Here is a 15,625-nt window from a genome sequence, read left to right as displayed (position 1 = left end):
TCAAGAATGCTGAAATAAATGTTCTTATAAATGCAAAACTGGTTGATATCTATAGAGCAAGAATATAATGTTCGAGTTCTTCTTTTCTACAGGATGCGATCAACTGGTACCTCTACCAGGCAACATGTTTTGCATTTTTATGGATAAGAATCATTTGCATTCCACCTCACAACCATTAGGATGGTTACTATCCAAAAAAAAAAAAAAAGAGAGAGAGAGAGAAAACAAGAGTTGGCAAAGATGTGGAGAAATTGTGCACTGTTGGTGTGAATGTAAAATGGTGTAGACCCTATGGATAACAATATGGCAGCTCCTCAAAAAATTAAAAATAGTATTACTATATGATCCAGCAATTCTATTTCTGGGTATATATCCAAAAGAGTTGATAGCAGGGTCTTGAAGAGATATTTGTACATCTGTGTTCATAGCAGCATTATTCACAATAGCCAAAACGTGGAAGCAACCCAAGTGTCCATCAATAGATGAATGGATAAACAAAATGCATTATATGCATACAATGAAATTTTATTCAGCCTTTAAAAGGAAGGAAATTCTGACATATGCGACAACATGGATGAACATTAAGGACATTATCCTAAGTGAAATAAGCCAGACACAAAAGAAAAAATACCGTATGATTCCACTTCAGGAGGTACCTAAAGTAGTCAGAGTCATAGAATAGTCAAATTTCATAGTAGTAAAATGGTGGTTGCCAGGGGCTGCAGGGAGGAAGCAACAGGAAGTTATGGTTTAATAGATACAGAGTCTCAGTTCTACAAGATGAATAGAGCTCTGGAGATGGATGGTAGTGATGGTAGCATAACAGTGTGAATGTACTTAATGCCACTGAACTATATACTTTAAAATGGATAAGATGGTAAATCCTATTTTATGTGTATTTTACCACAATTTAAAAAAATGTAATGATAAAAAAATAAGTAGCACTAATATCATTCTTGTACAGCTTACAAAGTTGCAAAATAGCCTAGTCAAAGACAAAGGCACACATTTCTATAGAAACAGATAACCCTGAGGTCGACTAGCCAACACCCAGAATGCCATTGAAAGGACATTCATTTGCCCATTTCAGAGTCTTTAAAATTTCCTGCAGTATATATGTCTTCTTGTGCATGTGGGAAAGTTCTTTATAGTAAATATCTTGGTATAGAATTGCTAGGTTATAGGATATGGATTATCAGATTTCTTCCAAAATGTGTGTCTTACTAGTTTACACTACCACCAGCAATATGAACAGAAACCCAAATGGCCAGGAAACGAATGAAAAAGTGTTTGACTTCTCTAGTAAACAGGGCAGTGCAAATTAGAACAACTTTGGGAGCATTTCAGACTTAGCAGATTTGCAAAAATTCAAAATCTGCCATTATCAAGTGTTGGCCATATATTAAATTACTGAGTCAGGTATACCTGATTGAAGAATTCTAAAACAGGCAGCTGGGAAGGAAAAAAAAGAAACAAAAAACAAGCCCTAAACACAGAGCCCCAAGGCCAATTTGCCCTTGAAGAAGTATTGTCAGATCCTTCTTTAAGATTCATGGAAAAAGGAGTGTGTACATGTTGGAATAGAAAAGGATGTTTAGAGAATAGATTTTAAAACCTACCTTTTGTTCAAAGTGTTCAAAAATTTTTCCAGCTTTATTGAGATATTATTGAGATTTAACATATTTAAGTTTAAGGTATACAATGTGATGATTTGATGCATGTATATACTGTGAAATAATTACCATAATAAGTGTGTGTGGTGATAACTTTTAAGATCTACTCTTTTAACAACCTTTAATTGTATAATATAGTATTGGTAATTATAGTCACCATGCTGTATATTAGATCCCTAGAATTTATTCATCATATAGCTGGAAGTTTGTACCCTTTGACCACCTTCACCCATTTCCCCCAACCCCCTGGCCCTGGCGACCACCACTGTACTCTCTATTTGAGTTCAGCTTTTTTAGAACCCACATATGAGTGAGAACATAAAGTATTTGTCTTTCTCTGTCTCACTCATCTCACTTAGCATAATGCTCTCAAGGTCCGTCCACACTGCCACAAAAGGCAGGGTTTCCTTCTTTTCTATGGCTGAATAACATTGTAAAATGTACCATATTTTCTTTATCCCTTCATCTGTTCACGGACATTTACGTTGTTTCCATGTCTTGGCTCTTATGAATGTTGCTACAGTAAACATGGGGTGCAGATATCTCTTCGAAGTAGTGATTTCATTTCTTCTGGATATATACACAGGGATGAGATTGCTGGATCATATGGTAGTCTAGTTTTAAGTTTTTGAGGAACCTTCATACTGTTTTCCATAGTGGCTACACCAATTTATATTCCCACTAACAGTATACAAAGGTTCCCTTTTCTCACACCCTTGCTAACATTTGTAATCTCTTGTGTTTTTGATAATATCCATTCTAACAGATGTGAGGTGATACCTCATTGTGGTTTTTAAAAAAAATTTTACTGAAGTATAGTAAATAAAACAGTGGAAAAATCAAGAAAGTGATAATTGCCACAGGTAAAGTAGGATTTAAGATAGAAACATTAATTGAGGCAAACATACTTTTAAAAAAATTAACAAGGAGAAGCCGTAATGAAAATATAGCATTCTGGGACATATATGGGAATGAATAACTTCACATCAATATAAAGAAAACTGGTTTAAATTCTATAGCGAAGCTGATAGGAACACAATAGCAGTAAGAGGCTTAAACTCATTTTTCTCAAGATTTCACAGCTAAAGTAGTCAAAACAGTTTATTGAATAGACACATAGAGAAATGTGTATGTTACCGAGTAAACGTTATCTCAGAGGCACATGAAAGTTTTACAAAAATTGATCATATCTTAAGCCATAATGAAAACTTCAGTACCACAAAGATAAAATCCTAGGTGTTGTTTCCTGGCCACAGTCACAAAAGGCTACATTAATAAAGACCCTTTTCCAAATAATTTTAGGGTAAAAAGGAAAATCAAATCTTCAGTTGTAGAATATTTTAAAAATATTTCTATGATACAGCTACAGTCCTCCGCAGGGGGAAAAAATCATGGTTACAGAGCTGGACTTCTCGCCCTCAGCACTGTTGACATTTTGGGTACATAACTCTTGTTGGGGAGCATCCTGTGCTTTACAGGGTGTTGAGCAGCATCCCTGGCCCCTTGACCCACTAGACACCAGTAGCAGCACCCCCCTCACCCCGTTAAAAACCAAAAACATCTCCTACATGGCAAAAGTGTCCCAGTTTGAACCTCTGCCCTAGCTACTTCTATTATTAAAAAAGAAAATGTGAAAATAAGTAAATTGTTTAATTTGAAAAGCTAGATAAAAAGCAACATGATACCCGAAGTTAATATTAATAGAGAGAAAAGCAAAATTTAATAATGATCAGAAAAGTTGTCAAATTGATTTGTTTAAATATAAGAACTGGTTGTTTCGACAGTTAAAAATATATAAGCTTTTGAGAAGGAAAATTTTAAAAAGCAACATGCATTCACAGTATTACAATTGAGAATGGGGATTTAAAACCATAGAGTAGGTTAAAAATATGGTTATGTTATCCCAATTTTATGCTATTTGTATTAAAATCTGGATGAAGTATACAATTTTCTAAATATATGTGTGTGTGTGTATATATATATGTATATATATATATATATCTATAAAACCAAACTAACTCAAGAGAATGTGGAAACTAAAATAGACCTATTAGCCATGGCAAATATTGTGAAACTCAATCTTTCAAAAAGCCCTGGGACTCAGATGTTTTTATGTCTAAACTCTTTCAGTTCTCTAAGGAAAATAATCATTTCTTTGTTATTTATACTCTTCCAGGACATAAAGAAAAAGAGAAACAACTCAGTTCTTTTTCTAAAGCTGACCATCACACAAAAAACCAACATTTGACAAAGATAACCCAAAAAAATGGAAACTGACACGTAAAAAAGAAAGTTCCTCAGAAATGAAGACACTCCAAACAAATTCAAACAAATATATATACAGGCAAGGATAGCAATGTTCATATCAGACTCCACTGAATTCAAGGCAAAAATTAGACACTTTATAATAATACTAAAGTGTAATCAGTTACGAAGATATAATTGCCAGTTTTCTTTTTGCAATAAAAACCAACATCAAATTCCCAAAACAAAAACTTTGAGCATTAAAGGGAGATTTTGATGGAAGCAGAAAGTTGTAGGCAACTTTGACAAACCAAAGGAATCTAAATAATATAATCACCACTGATAGGACAGAGAAATGTCACACTATTATATTACTCTGCAAACACAGCTCCCCTTTGCCCTTAAATACTGTGAAATATATACAAAATTTAGACATATTTGGGTCTTAAAGGAAACCTGAATAAATTTTCAAAAGTGCAAATAGTACAGATCATATTCTTAGATCACGTTTGTTACTAGAAATTAGGAGCAAAAGGAAAAGAAACAACAAAAATTTTTACCTCTTAGAAATTTCAGAACTCGGACTTCCCTGGTGGCACTGTGGTCAAGAATCCGCCTGCCAATGCAGGGGGACATAGGTTCGAGCCCTGGTCTGGGGGGATCCTACATGCCGCAGAGCAGCTAAGCCCATGAGCCACAGTTACTGAGCCCGGGTGCTGCAACTGCTGAAGCCCACGCGCCTAGAGCCCGTGCTCTGCAACAAGAGAAGCCACCGCAATGAGAAGCCCGCGCACGGCAACGAAGAGTAGCCCCCCCGGCTCGCCGCAACTAGATAAAGCCCGCGCGCAGTAACGAAGAAACAACGCAGCCAAAAATTTTTAAAAATTACATTAAAAAAAAAAAGAAATTTCAGAACTCTTCTTAAACATCGATTGGATGAGAGAGGAAATTAAAACTGAAATTTAAAAATAAATACATCAAAAAGAACAATAATGAAAATCTCACGTGATGAAGTCTGAGAAATGTTAAGGTCGTGTTCAGAGGAAAATTCATAGCATGAAACCTATTTCTAAACATTGAGAATGAAAATACTGAATTGAAAATGCGACCCAAAATTGAGGGGGAAGCAACACTAATAAATATGTAAAAATCAGAGGAAGAGATTAATAAAGATAAAATTAGATATTAAAGAATTAGAAAATGGAGAAGGAGTAGACCTGATAAACAAAGTTGAAATTTGATTCTTTTGAGGAGGAAAAAAAAAAAAAATCCCACAAAATAAAATAGAAAACCGATGAGGCTCCCTAATGAAGAACAAGTAAAAGGAAAACACAGATACTGGATATTAAAAATTAGAATTTAACCACAAATTCAGAGGAAATAAAAATAATTATAAGAGTATGCAAATTGGCATGCCTCACTGAACAGTGTGTGTGTGTGTGTGTGCGTATGTAATTTTTAGGTAAAAAGAGTACACTATTCTAAATGCGTTTAGTATGAGAAATGCCTGTATATAAAAATTAGTAGCTTTCTTTATATTCTAAAAATAACCAGTTAGAAAATATCATGGGGAATAGATAATAAGAAAACGACTGACCTGTGGGGGAAAAATGTGCAAACTTTATTAAGGGATTTATTTATTCTGTGTATTTAACAAACCCTCATACAAGATAGGGCTTACTATGTGCCAGGCAGATTTAATCCTTAACAACCCTAGAAGGTAAGTTTAATCATTATCCAAATTTTTCAGATGAAGAAACTGAGGCACAGAGAGGTTAAGTAACTTGGCCAAAGTCACCCAGTATATAAGTAGCAGAACCAGGATTCAAAATGCACTCGGCTTCCAACGTCTATGCACTTTGCTATCACGCTGCATAGTGAATAAATGCAAAGATACACCGTGTTCCAGGAAGGAAAACCCAGTATCATAAAATGATCTCTTCACAGCTGGACTGGGCTCTCTAGCAAGGGCTGAGATGCTGACTCTCTGTCCAGGGTGAATATCAACAGAATGGCACCCTCCAGAGGTGCATCTAATTGTGCAGGGGTCAGAATAGAATGGACACTCACCTGTGGGCGATCCATGGGGAAGCCACAGCTCAGAGTGGACCCCCTCCTCTGAGTCTGGTACATACACATGCAGATGTGCTGGTCCTTTCTAACTCAACATGCAATCTTCTCTTCTCTCAGATCCAGGAGATGGTCCACTCAGAGGTTGCTGCCTATGACTCGGGCCGACCAGGGCCCCTGCTGGGCCGCCCGGCGATGCTGGCCAGCCACATGAGCGCCCTCAGCCAGTCCCAGCTCATTTCTCAGATGGGCGTCCGGAGTGGCATCGCCCACAGCTCCCCGTCACCCCCAGGGAGCAAGTCGGCGACCCCCTCTCCCTCCAGTTCAACTCAGGAGGAGGAGTCGGAAGCGCATTTCAAGGTACGTAGGGATGGAGATGCAAAGGCTTAAGATGCCTTCCTGTCAGCAAGGGGACAGGCCCTGCATGGAAATGGTCATCACCTACTTCTAGAAAAGACTAGAAGAGTATAACTATACCCTTTGCTGGAAGAATAAAGGAGGAAAGTTCTGGATAAACGTGATGTCGTCCTATTCCTGAATAGCCAATGGGTCATTTCAGTGGCATTGATGGCATTGGCAAGATCCTCAGGGCCATGTCTTGTGACCACTTTGGCCTTTTAGGAGGACCACAAAGATGGGTGGTCCAGCAGTGCCCTGGGCAGCGCTGCAGGATGGAGCACTAAAGCTGACTCCCCCCCCTTGGGGGCATGGCCCACCCTGGATCCCTGCAACCAGCGGTGGTCCTGCCTCTTCAAGAACACGTCAGGGACGAGAACTCACCGTGTGTCCAGGCTCCCATCCTTTCTTTGCACTGACTCTAGATCTCCCTCCCTGTCGAAGAGCATCTTGTTTTACGAAAACAGAGGCCCCGAAAGGCCAGGGGTGGATGTGCTTGCCAGAATCTCCCAATGAGCCGCCAGCAGAATCAAGGCTTGGTTCCACAATGTCTCCCTCCTTTTCATCTTCATAAGGGCCTCTCACCCCTTTCCACGTGGTGGCCCTGCAGAGGCCTGGGGCAGTAACCGTGGCACCCATGCCATCCTGCAGGCACCCTGACCTCCGGGCTGGGGTGGGCACCTCTGGATCCTGGTCCAGCTACATCCTCAGGATAACTTGGTCTCTATTGTAGTCCAGGCGGGGGCGGTTTTAATTTTATTTTCTTTTTATTTAACAAACCCTTCTAAAACACTTTCACGGGCCAGACACTATTCTAAGGACACGACAGGAATTAATCCACGTAATCTTCATCGCAACCCTATGTGTCAGGTGCCTTTATTATCTTTGATTGGCAGATGGGGAAACTGAGGCACAGAGAGGTTAAGTAACTTATCAAGTGTCATAGAACCAGGATTTAAACCAAGGTGGTTGTAGTCTGGCTCCAGCACATGTGCTCTTAACCACCCGCAGTGCCCCATCTGCTCAGCTCTCCGGCAATTACAAGGTGCATCCACCCGCATCTCCTATCCTGTTAGAGCCTCGCCATGGTGCTGACAGAACTGAGGCTTGGGGAGGTGAGTGGCTGCAGAGAAACACTCAGGAACAGAACCAATGTGGCTACAGACTGCCCCTCACCGTCCCTCAGATGTGCAGGCCTGAGTCTTATCCACTGGCCCACAGTTTCCTTATCAGTTCATGGTGTCACCTTCATTTCCTTGGTGCATAGAGCCATGGTCTTCACGGCAGGATCCAGGGCCTTTGACCAAAATCCCTGGTCCCTGGGTGGCCTGGGAGTCCTAGTCTGTGGGGGGTTATTCCCACCCGCTCCGCATCCTGGAAGCCCTAAGTGAGGTGCTCACAGCATGGTGTTCCTGGCGTCTGACTGCATCAGAGGCCAGGTGTCCAGGGTGAGGCCACACCTGGCGACAGTTACATTAACCTCACTCCATCCAACAACTTCAAAGGGGGTCAGGGGCACGAAGCCACTGCCCCCAAGTCACACAGCTGAAATGTGGTGGAAGAGACTGATCTTATGTAATCAAGGATAATCTTTGGGGATTATTTGTGATCACAGGAGGGGAGAGCTGTTAAGAAAAATATATCTATCCAAAACTTGGAAATAGTCCAAAAACGGATAACTGCACATTCTTTCAATGGCATATTACAGCATCGTCTAACAGACTCTCAAAAATTGTCTGATTCTCTGGGAGATTGTGCCTTTGTTTTGATTCCTCCTTCATTATTGATTAGGGGGTTTTACACTCTGTAAAGGAAGATGTTAACTTGGGGGAAAAGCAATGAAGATGTAACCGATTTTTGTCTGATTACAAGGCAAATGAATTTTTCCCTGTAGAGACGCAAATGACTTCTGTCCAGTACAAAAGACTGGAAGCCCCAGAGGTGTTCGTTTTATTGCTCTCCAGGGCATTAACCAGTTTCTTTCTCTTGTATTTCTTTGAATCAACTTTACCATCATGCTGATTCTCATTGATGAGTTAAACGAAAAATGCAGTACTAGATTTAAAAAAAAAAAAAGAGAAAGAAAGAAAGAAAACAGAAAAACCCAGGGCTCATAGCCAGGACATGTGTGCATGCATGTGTGTGTGTGTGTGTGTGTGTGTGTGTGTGTGTGTGTTCAAGCCCGGGGTGGGGCGTGGCCAGCCCCCAGGTGTTGCCTGTGTATAAGCAGGGCTGGGCAAGCAGGGAAAAGCTGAGGAAAGTCCAGCTCTGCCTGAGGCTGGGTCGGGTCCCCTTTGGCAGGAGGTCCCGGGCTTCTCTGATTTTCGACTCCTCTCACCTGGGCAGATGTCGGGAGAAAAGAGACCCTCTGCCGACCCGGGCAGAAAGGCCAAGAACCCAAAGAAGAAGAAGAAGAAGGACCCCAATGAGCCACAGAAACCTGTGTCAGCCTACGCGCTCTTCTTCAGAGACACTCAGGCCGCCATCAAGGGACAGAACCCCAGTGCAACCTTCGGGGATGTGTCCAAAATCGTGGCCTCCATGTGGGACAGCTTGGGAGAGGAACAGAAGCAGGTGAGCCTCCATCCCTTTCTGGGCCATCCCTCAAGCCTTTGAGGTCAGACTTGGAAGGTCTGGAACCAGGCCCAGCCTCTGGAACTAGAGACTCTTGCAGAGGTCTTTGCTAGGCTCAGTTTGCCCATCTGTAAGCTGGGGAGGTAGGACCCTTCTGATTTGGCTGTTTTGCAGCTGCATTCACTAGCGACTTGGTTAAGTGGAGAAAAAAACTGGACCTCTGCTTCCTCATCTGTTAAATGAGAACAGGCATCTTCATCCATCTTGGCCTCCAACTCTAAAAGTCTGGGGTCCAAGCCAGAACTTTCTTATCCACTGACCAGAGGCCTATGGCCTCCTCTCAGGGGCCTGCAGGGAGAATAGGAGCAGAACTAGCTCCGAGGTAAATGCCAGTTACCAGCCCTGTGAGCTCAGGCTGACCACCTGACCTCTCCTCGTTATTGCCCACATCTTGGATCTTTCAGGCCTACAAGAGGAAGACCGAAGCAGCGAAGAAGGAGTATCTGAAGGCTCTGGCAGCCTACAGGGCCAGTCTTGTCTCCAAGGTAACACCTGGAATCCCTAGGCTCAGCCCTGATAAGAATGGGGCCACTTGAGGGATAGAGCAAGAACCAAGGTGGGAACGGTCAACACCATAGGTCTTGGAAGGGATGGATAGGACCAGTGTGGTCCCTCCTCCAGTGCACCGCCTCTGTGCCAAACTCATGCTTTACATGCATACTGTACATGCATCTCATTTAATTCTTCCAAGAAGGACCTGATACACAGAGGAGTTAAGTGACCTGCCTGCGAGTAGCCAGCTTGTTAGATGGCTGTACCAGGATTGAGACCCAGTTTTGCCAGTCTTCAGATGTGGCCTTTCCTCCTGTCCTGCGCTCTCTGCCTCATTCCTCAGCACCAGCACTGCAGGAGGCTCAGCGTGGCAGTCAGTGGTTGTGTGGTCCACAGCGGGCAGAGGGTGGTCTGGAAGCTGCTACAGAGGACGTGGCTTCTGGGTTAGGCCATAACGGGCCAAGCACAGAGGGTGTCCCAAATCAAGGGAACAGCCCACACTAAGGCGCAGCGGCTGGGGAGAAGCCTAAGTAGAGGATAGCCCAGCTGGACGATGCTGGCCCCTCAGGCCAGGCTGAGAAGCATGGGTTCTCCCGTGGGCAGGGGAGCCCCCAGGGATTAAAGCAGGGGTGGTTGGATGGTCAGAGCCAAGTGTGCTGGACCCTGAATTATCTCTGGTGAGTCCCCAGCTCTATCCCCAGGGGCCTGAGAGCCAGCCAGGAGCCACGCCAGTGGGGGACAAAACCACACGATCTCGTGGCTCAAGTTCTGGCTTATCCACCTTCTCCAGAGTGATTGGTGTCTGTCTTCTTCCAGAGCTCCCCCGACCAGGGTGAGACCAAGAGCACTCAGGCGAACCCACCGGCCAAAATGCTCCCACCCAAGCAGCCCATGTACGCCATGCCAGGCCTGGCCTCCTTCCTGACGCCGTCCGACCTGCAGGCCTTCTGCAGCGGGGCCTCCCCCGCCAGCCTTGCCCGGACGCTGGGCTCCAAGTCGCTGCTGCCGGGCCTCAGCGCATCCCCGCCGCCGCCCCCTTCCTTCCCTCTCAGCACCCCCCTGCACCAGCAGCTGCCACTGCCGCCCCACACCCAGGGCACCCTCCTCAGCCCACCTGTCAGCATGTCCCCAGCCCCCCAGCCTCCCATCCTGCCCGCTCCCATGGCACTCCAGGTGCAGTTGGCCGTGAGCCCCTCACCTCCAGGGCCACAGGTAAGCAGGGTCCAGTGAGAACGTGCCCCTCGGGGACCCCTTGCAGAAAGGGGAGGCAGCTTGGGATTCCAAATACTGGCCCTGCCACTCAACGGCTGTGTGACCTCAGCCTTAGCACCTTACCTCTCTGAGCCTCAGTCACTGCAACTGTGAAATGGAGCGAGTACACCTTGCCTGAGATGCACTGGCTGCAGAGAACAGTTGGCAAGTAGCCAGACAGATTCTTCAGATTCTTAGGGTATCTCAGGCCCTCCTCCCTCAGCCTCTGTCCATTTCTGCTCTCTGGCCGGAGGGGTTGAGGCCACTGTGGCTTCTGCTAGATCAACCCTAGCTCCTGGCTCTCCCCAAAGCCTTTGAAGCCAGATCCCCCTAATTGCTCCACAGACACTGGTAATTACAAGGCTTGCTTGGCCCTGGGAGGTCACTCAGCCCAATAAATCCATTTTACAGAGTGGGAAACTGAGGTCCAGGAAAAGAAAGTCCATCACCCCCTCCCCCCCATGTAGCTAAGACAAGGGTTGAATTTTCCAGAACATGCTCTACTAGGGAAAAGAAAGAAGCGTTCCAGGCAGAGAGGCAGAGCGGAGATTTCTTATAAGCTGGGGAAGTGTCTCTGCGAACACGCCCCTGTCCCCCCCTTGCTGCCTGAGATGCACCCCATTCACTCTCCTTTGCTCACCGCCTCCTCCTCCCCACCTCGGCAGGACTTCCCTCACATCTCTGAGTTCCCCAGTGGTTCCGGATCCCGCTCCCCTGGCCCATCCAACCCCACGAGCAGCGGAGACTGGGACAGCAGTTACCCCAGCGGGGAGTGTGGCATCAGCACCTGCAGGTCGGCCCTCACCCCACTCGCCCACCCTTGGTGCTGCCCTTGTCCTGCCTACACGTGGAGAGTGAGGATGGGATGACAGGGTGGGAAAGGACAAGGGGGACACTGCAGGTCACTGTCAGCCCTGCAGGAGGGCCTCTTGGGCACCGGGTGCCTCTCGTCTTCAGGAGAGGACCAAAGCAAGGCCCCAGAGGGACTCAGCTGGTCTGGTGCCAGGCCCGCAGGGGATTCTAAGGCCTGTCTTCACTCTTGCTGTTTTTCCTTCCATCCTGTTTTTTTTTCACAAGTGCTTGACATGGCATTCATAGCTAAGCCATCTGTCTTCAGTCAGCTTCCTCAGAAGCAGAGCTTGAGGCAGGGATTTGGGTGTCCTCGATGATGTATACATGTTCAGGGAGAACCTGCAGGAGAAGGGGTGGGGGAGGGAAGCAGGCCAGGGCAGGGAGGGAGCTTAGAGAGGGCATGGCCTCAGCTGGAGACTGGCTTCAGCCTGATCCCATGGGAGCTCTGGGCACCAATCACAGCATAGACTTGGTCTCATTTTGAGGTTTGAGCTTTTTGTATCTGCTGAGGACCAGGTGGTCCCCTGCCAGGATTCCAGGAGGGGTGTTTGGTTCTGCCCAGTGGATAGTCAGGGAGGGACCAGCACAGACCCTCATTCATCCTCAGAGGGGCAGCCGAATCCAGGGAGGGCGTGAAGGGCCAGGGAGCAGGTGTCCTGATGTGCCCCGGGCCTTGTGTCCAGGCCCTTGAGGGCCAGGGGGGCGCCTGGGGTGGGGTGGAGGCGTCACATCCACTCTGACAGCCTCTCCTTTCTCCCCCAGCCTCCTCCCCAGGGATAAATCGCTCTACCTCACCTAAGCCCGCCTCCCTCTCCTCCCTGAGGCTTGCTGGAAGGGCACTGCTCAGAGCCTGAAGGGCTGACAGCAGAAAAGAGGCCTTGGCAGGAAGCAGGGTGCCGGAGAAGAGAGAGCAGTGACACGACCACGGCCCCGGGCTGAGTCTCTTCCTCAACCTCCCACCAGACTCTGCAGAGGCAGCGCACCGCCCGCCGCCAGCCCAAAGAACCTGCAGGAACCTTCCGCCCCCTGACCTGCTTGCTCCAGGGTTACTGTGGACCCTGCTGCTCGCCCTGCCACCGTACCCTACGTCTGGACGTCTGGCCCCAGCCCAAAGTCGCGTGAGCCGCCCCTGGACGGATCGCTCTGCAGCAGAAACCCGCCCCCAGATGCACAGGGCAGGGGCCAGCTCAGCCCCAGATGTGCAAATACGGTTTTACAGTGCGAACAAGACATTATGAAACTCATAAACTTGGCTCCGTGTAAGTACTAGTTGACTAAGTGTTTTAGAAACTGTGCTGAAGACACCTGTAAGATTATTTTGTTGCGGGGTGGGACGGGGTGGGGGGAAAGTAGATTCCTTTAAGGTAAGCATTTTCTATGACCCTTAGCACATTTTTTTAAGTGTTATCTTAAGGGAGATGTGCACGAAAGAAGCGGCCAAACCGTTTCCTCGTCTGTACAGCAGGAACCGGACGATTTATAGCCACACTCAGAGACATTGCGCTTTTTTTTTTTTTTTTAATCATACGTTTATTTAAAATGGCCAACAACGACTTCTGTCTATTTATAAGGAACAACTGAGAACAAAAATGCAGTTTATCATAAAGTGTGCGTGCTTTGGGGGCTTGGTTTGGGTTTGGGTTCTTAATGTTTGCAGCCGTTTTCTGACCCTGCAAATGTCTGCCTCGGTGCCCAGTGCTTCTCTCAAATTTCTTTATAATAAAACTTCTGAAAAGTTGGCACAAGCCTGTCTCTCCTTACACTTGGTAAGCCAGGGCCAGGCCTTCTGGAGTGGACTTTGGTGGTGGCTTCACCAGGACAGAGCCCCTGGTGTCAGTCAGATTGAGGGCAAAGTCCCACCTGCCCTTTCCCCACCCCCGCGGGTCTCTATGGGTGACAGAGCCCTGCTGGCCTCAGTCTTCCCATCTGTAGAAGTGGGATAATGATGGTGTGAACACGTAGGGTTTCATGATGATTCCAGGCGCTCTGGCATAGAGTGCTGGCCACGCAAGGGCCCTCACAGGCAGGTGACCTCAGTGAGTCCCTACTGACCACTCCCTCGCCACCGATGGGGCCTCTGACCTCTGGAAGCTTCCAGTCTGGTGGAGGTGAGAGGTGGGTTCAGGGCAGCAGGAGCCCAGGGCGGGCAGAGGGACCCCTCCAAGCCCGAGTGTAGCCAGCATCCCAGACAAGGAGGGACTCTTAGCCAGGTTTCCTGACAGATTTTAGGGGGTGATACTTCCAAAAAAAGTAATAATTACGTGACTACTTTAACTGTATCTGGAAAAATCACAATCGCTGGTATAGTGGAGCTTTGGGGAGACTGCAGCTTTTGCGCCCCGTGACACAGCTATTTTGCGGAGGGGGACAGGTGCTGGCACCCCAAACCAGGCCCGTGACCCGGACAGAGGAGGCTGCACAGGCCTGGCCCCTCATTCTCCAATCATGTATCCCCGCTTCGCCCAGATAACAGCTCCCGGGATGAGGCGCAATTTCTCTGTGGGCACTTTCCTCACTGGAGGGCATTTTGTAATCCACTTTGGAAAAAGGAAAACCAGCCAAACAAAAACGACACGCTGTCATGTCAGTAGCATCATTGCGATGTGAAGCATAAATATTTCATGTGGTCACAATTTCCTTTCCTATGTGGAGCTTGTCAGTAACACACTGATGACTTAGTTTAATAGTCGACTCTTGCTTCTACATTGGAGAAAACAGCATCATTGGGATCCATGCAGACAGCCCCAGATAACAAGATTGCAAGGCTATCGGGTTCTTGCTCTCGAGGCAGACACTCCTACCTGCCCCGCCGCCCATCGCTGCACCAGGAGCTCAGGATGCCTTTGGACACATCCACATGCCGAGGCTGGCCTCTCTCTCAGCTGCAAGGGACAGTCAGAGGCACCCAAGCAGAGTCTGAATACTCTGCTTACATATATCAGGAGGTGGCCAGGCGGGTGCGTCCTGTGGCCCCAGAGAGTGGAAACAGAGCCAATGGTCAGTGGAAGGTACAAGAAGGCTGATTTCAGGGCCGTGGAGTCCATGACGCTAACTACAGTGGATGCTGTTGGCGCCTCCCCCAGATCGCTTTATGGGGCAGCACCCATCTCCCAGCTCCTGAGTGGTGGCTGCTCACAGTTCTCAGGGGCCCCCTTTGTCCCAGTCGTTGCCCTGGACCAGGAGGGGATGCCCCATTCCCCAGAGCTACCCTCAGCTAATGACCGAATAATGGAGCAGCCAATTCCTTGGTACCACTCATGCTCCAGAGCTCCCGGGGGATCACGATGCAACAGGTCTCCATCCTTGCTTAGCTGCTTCTCTACCCTGCCCTGCTTACCTCACCCCCTTCTGAGAGCACCCACCTGGTAAGCTTCTTGACCCAGAGACCCCATCTCAGGCTCTATTTCTCGGGCCATGGACCTACGCATCCTAGCTGAGCACAGTGAGGCCACACCAGTAAAGTTCCGTATTCTTTCACTGGCTCTGGCCCTACTTTCAAATGCAAGACTTTCAGCCCCTGAAACCAACTCAAGCTTCGCTCAAGGGGGATCTAGGTTCCCACATGTTCACAAAGAAATCCTCTCCCCTAAGAAGTCCTCTCCCCAGGTAGCAGTGTCTGCCGCCTTCTTCCTACTCTGCCCTGAGATGATGTTGGTACAGCCCACGGATTCCCTGGAGCCTGATGCCACACCCGCTGTAAAAGCACTGAGGCCTCTGCCGCAGATGCCTTCACCCTGCCCCTGTGCTCCCAAACCTGCACCCCGGGCTCCACAGCCTCAGAATAGACCAGGTACCTCTGCAGCCACTGCACCCCCGATATGCCAAGGCCGGTCTGTGGCCTGGGCCCGCCATACCTCGAGGTCACATGCTATTGCCTGGGCCTTAGTGCAGTGGCCCTGACATTGTGAGGACCCTCAGCTCCTGCCTGCAGCTACCCTCCACGCCCAGCCCGCCCCCTGCCCGTGAAGCTGGCCCCAGAACCAAAACCATTCGCCCTTCCTGGTGCCAAGTGC

At 47.4% G+C, this 15,625-nt stretch overlaps 1 protein-coding gene across 2 annotated transcripts in view; it reads left to right on the top strand.

Moving 5' to 3' along the window:
- The window catches only part of TOX2 (TOX high mobility group box family member 2), a 135,087-nt gene extending 122,603 nt beyond the window's left edge, over window positions 1–12,484 (top strand). Inside the window, exons 4-9 of one of the 2 annotated variants that reach the window (XM_061208928.1) lie at window positions 6,108–6,347; window positions 8,730–8,957; window positions 9,422–9,502; window positions 10,326–10,721; window positions 11,426–11,553; window positions 12,375–12,484. In XM_061208928.1, coding sequence (XP_061064911.1) covers window positions 6,108–6,347; window positions 8,730–8,957; window positions 9,422–9,502; window positions 10,326–10,721; window positions 11,426–11,553; window positions 12,375–12,411 — 1,110 coding nt within the window. In that variant the 3' untranslated portion in view covers window positions 12,412–12,484. The remainder of the gene's footprint in view (window positions 1–6,107; window positions 6,348–8,729; window positions 8,958–9,421; window positions 9,503–10,325; window positions 10,722–11,425; window positions 11,554–12,374) is intronic. The other variant, XM_061208929.1, reaches the window with a different exon arrangement.
- Window positions 12,485–15,625: the final 3,141 nt, after the last annotated feature.

This window comes from Eubalaena glacialis, chromosome 13 (genome assembly GCF_028564815.1).
Source record: "Eubalaena glacialis isolate mEubGla1 chromosome 13, mEubGla1.1.hap2.+ XY, whole genome shotgun sequence".
Lineage (NCBI taxonomy): Eukaryota > Metazoa > Chordata > Mammalia > Artiodactyla > Balaenidae > Eubalaena > Eubalaena glacialis.
The sequence above is the reverse complement of the archived record's forward strand: the minus strand, read 5'-3'. Positions and strand labels throughout refer to the sequence as shown.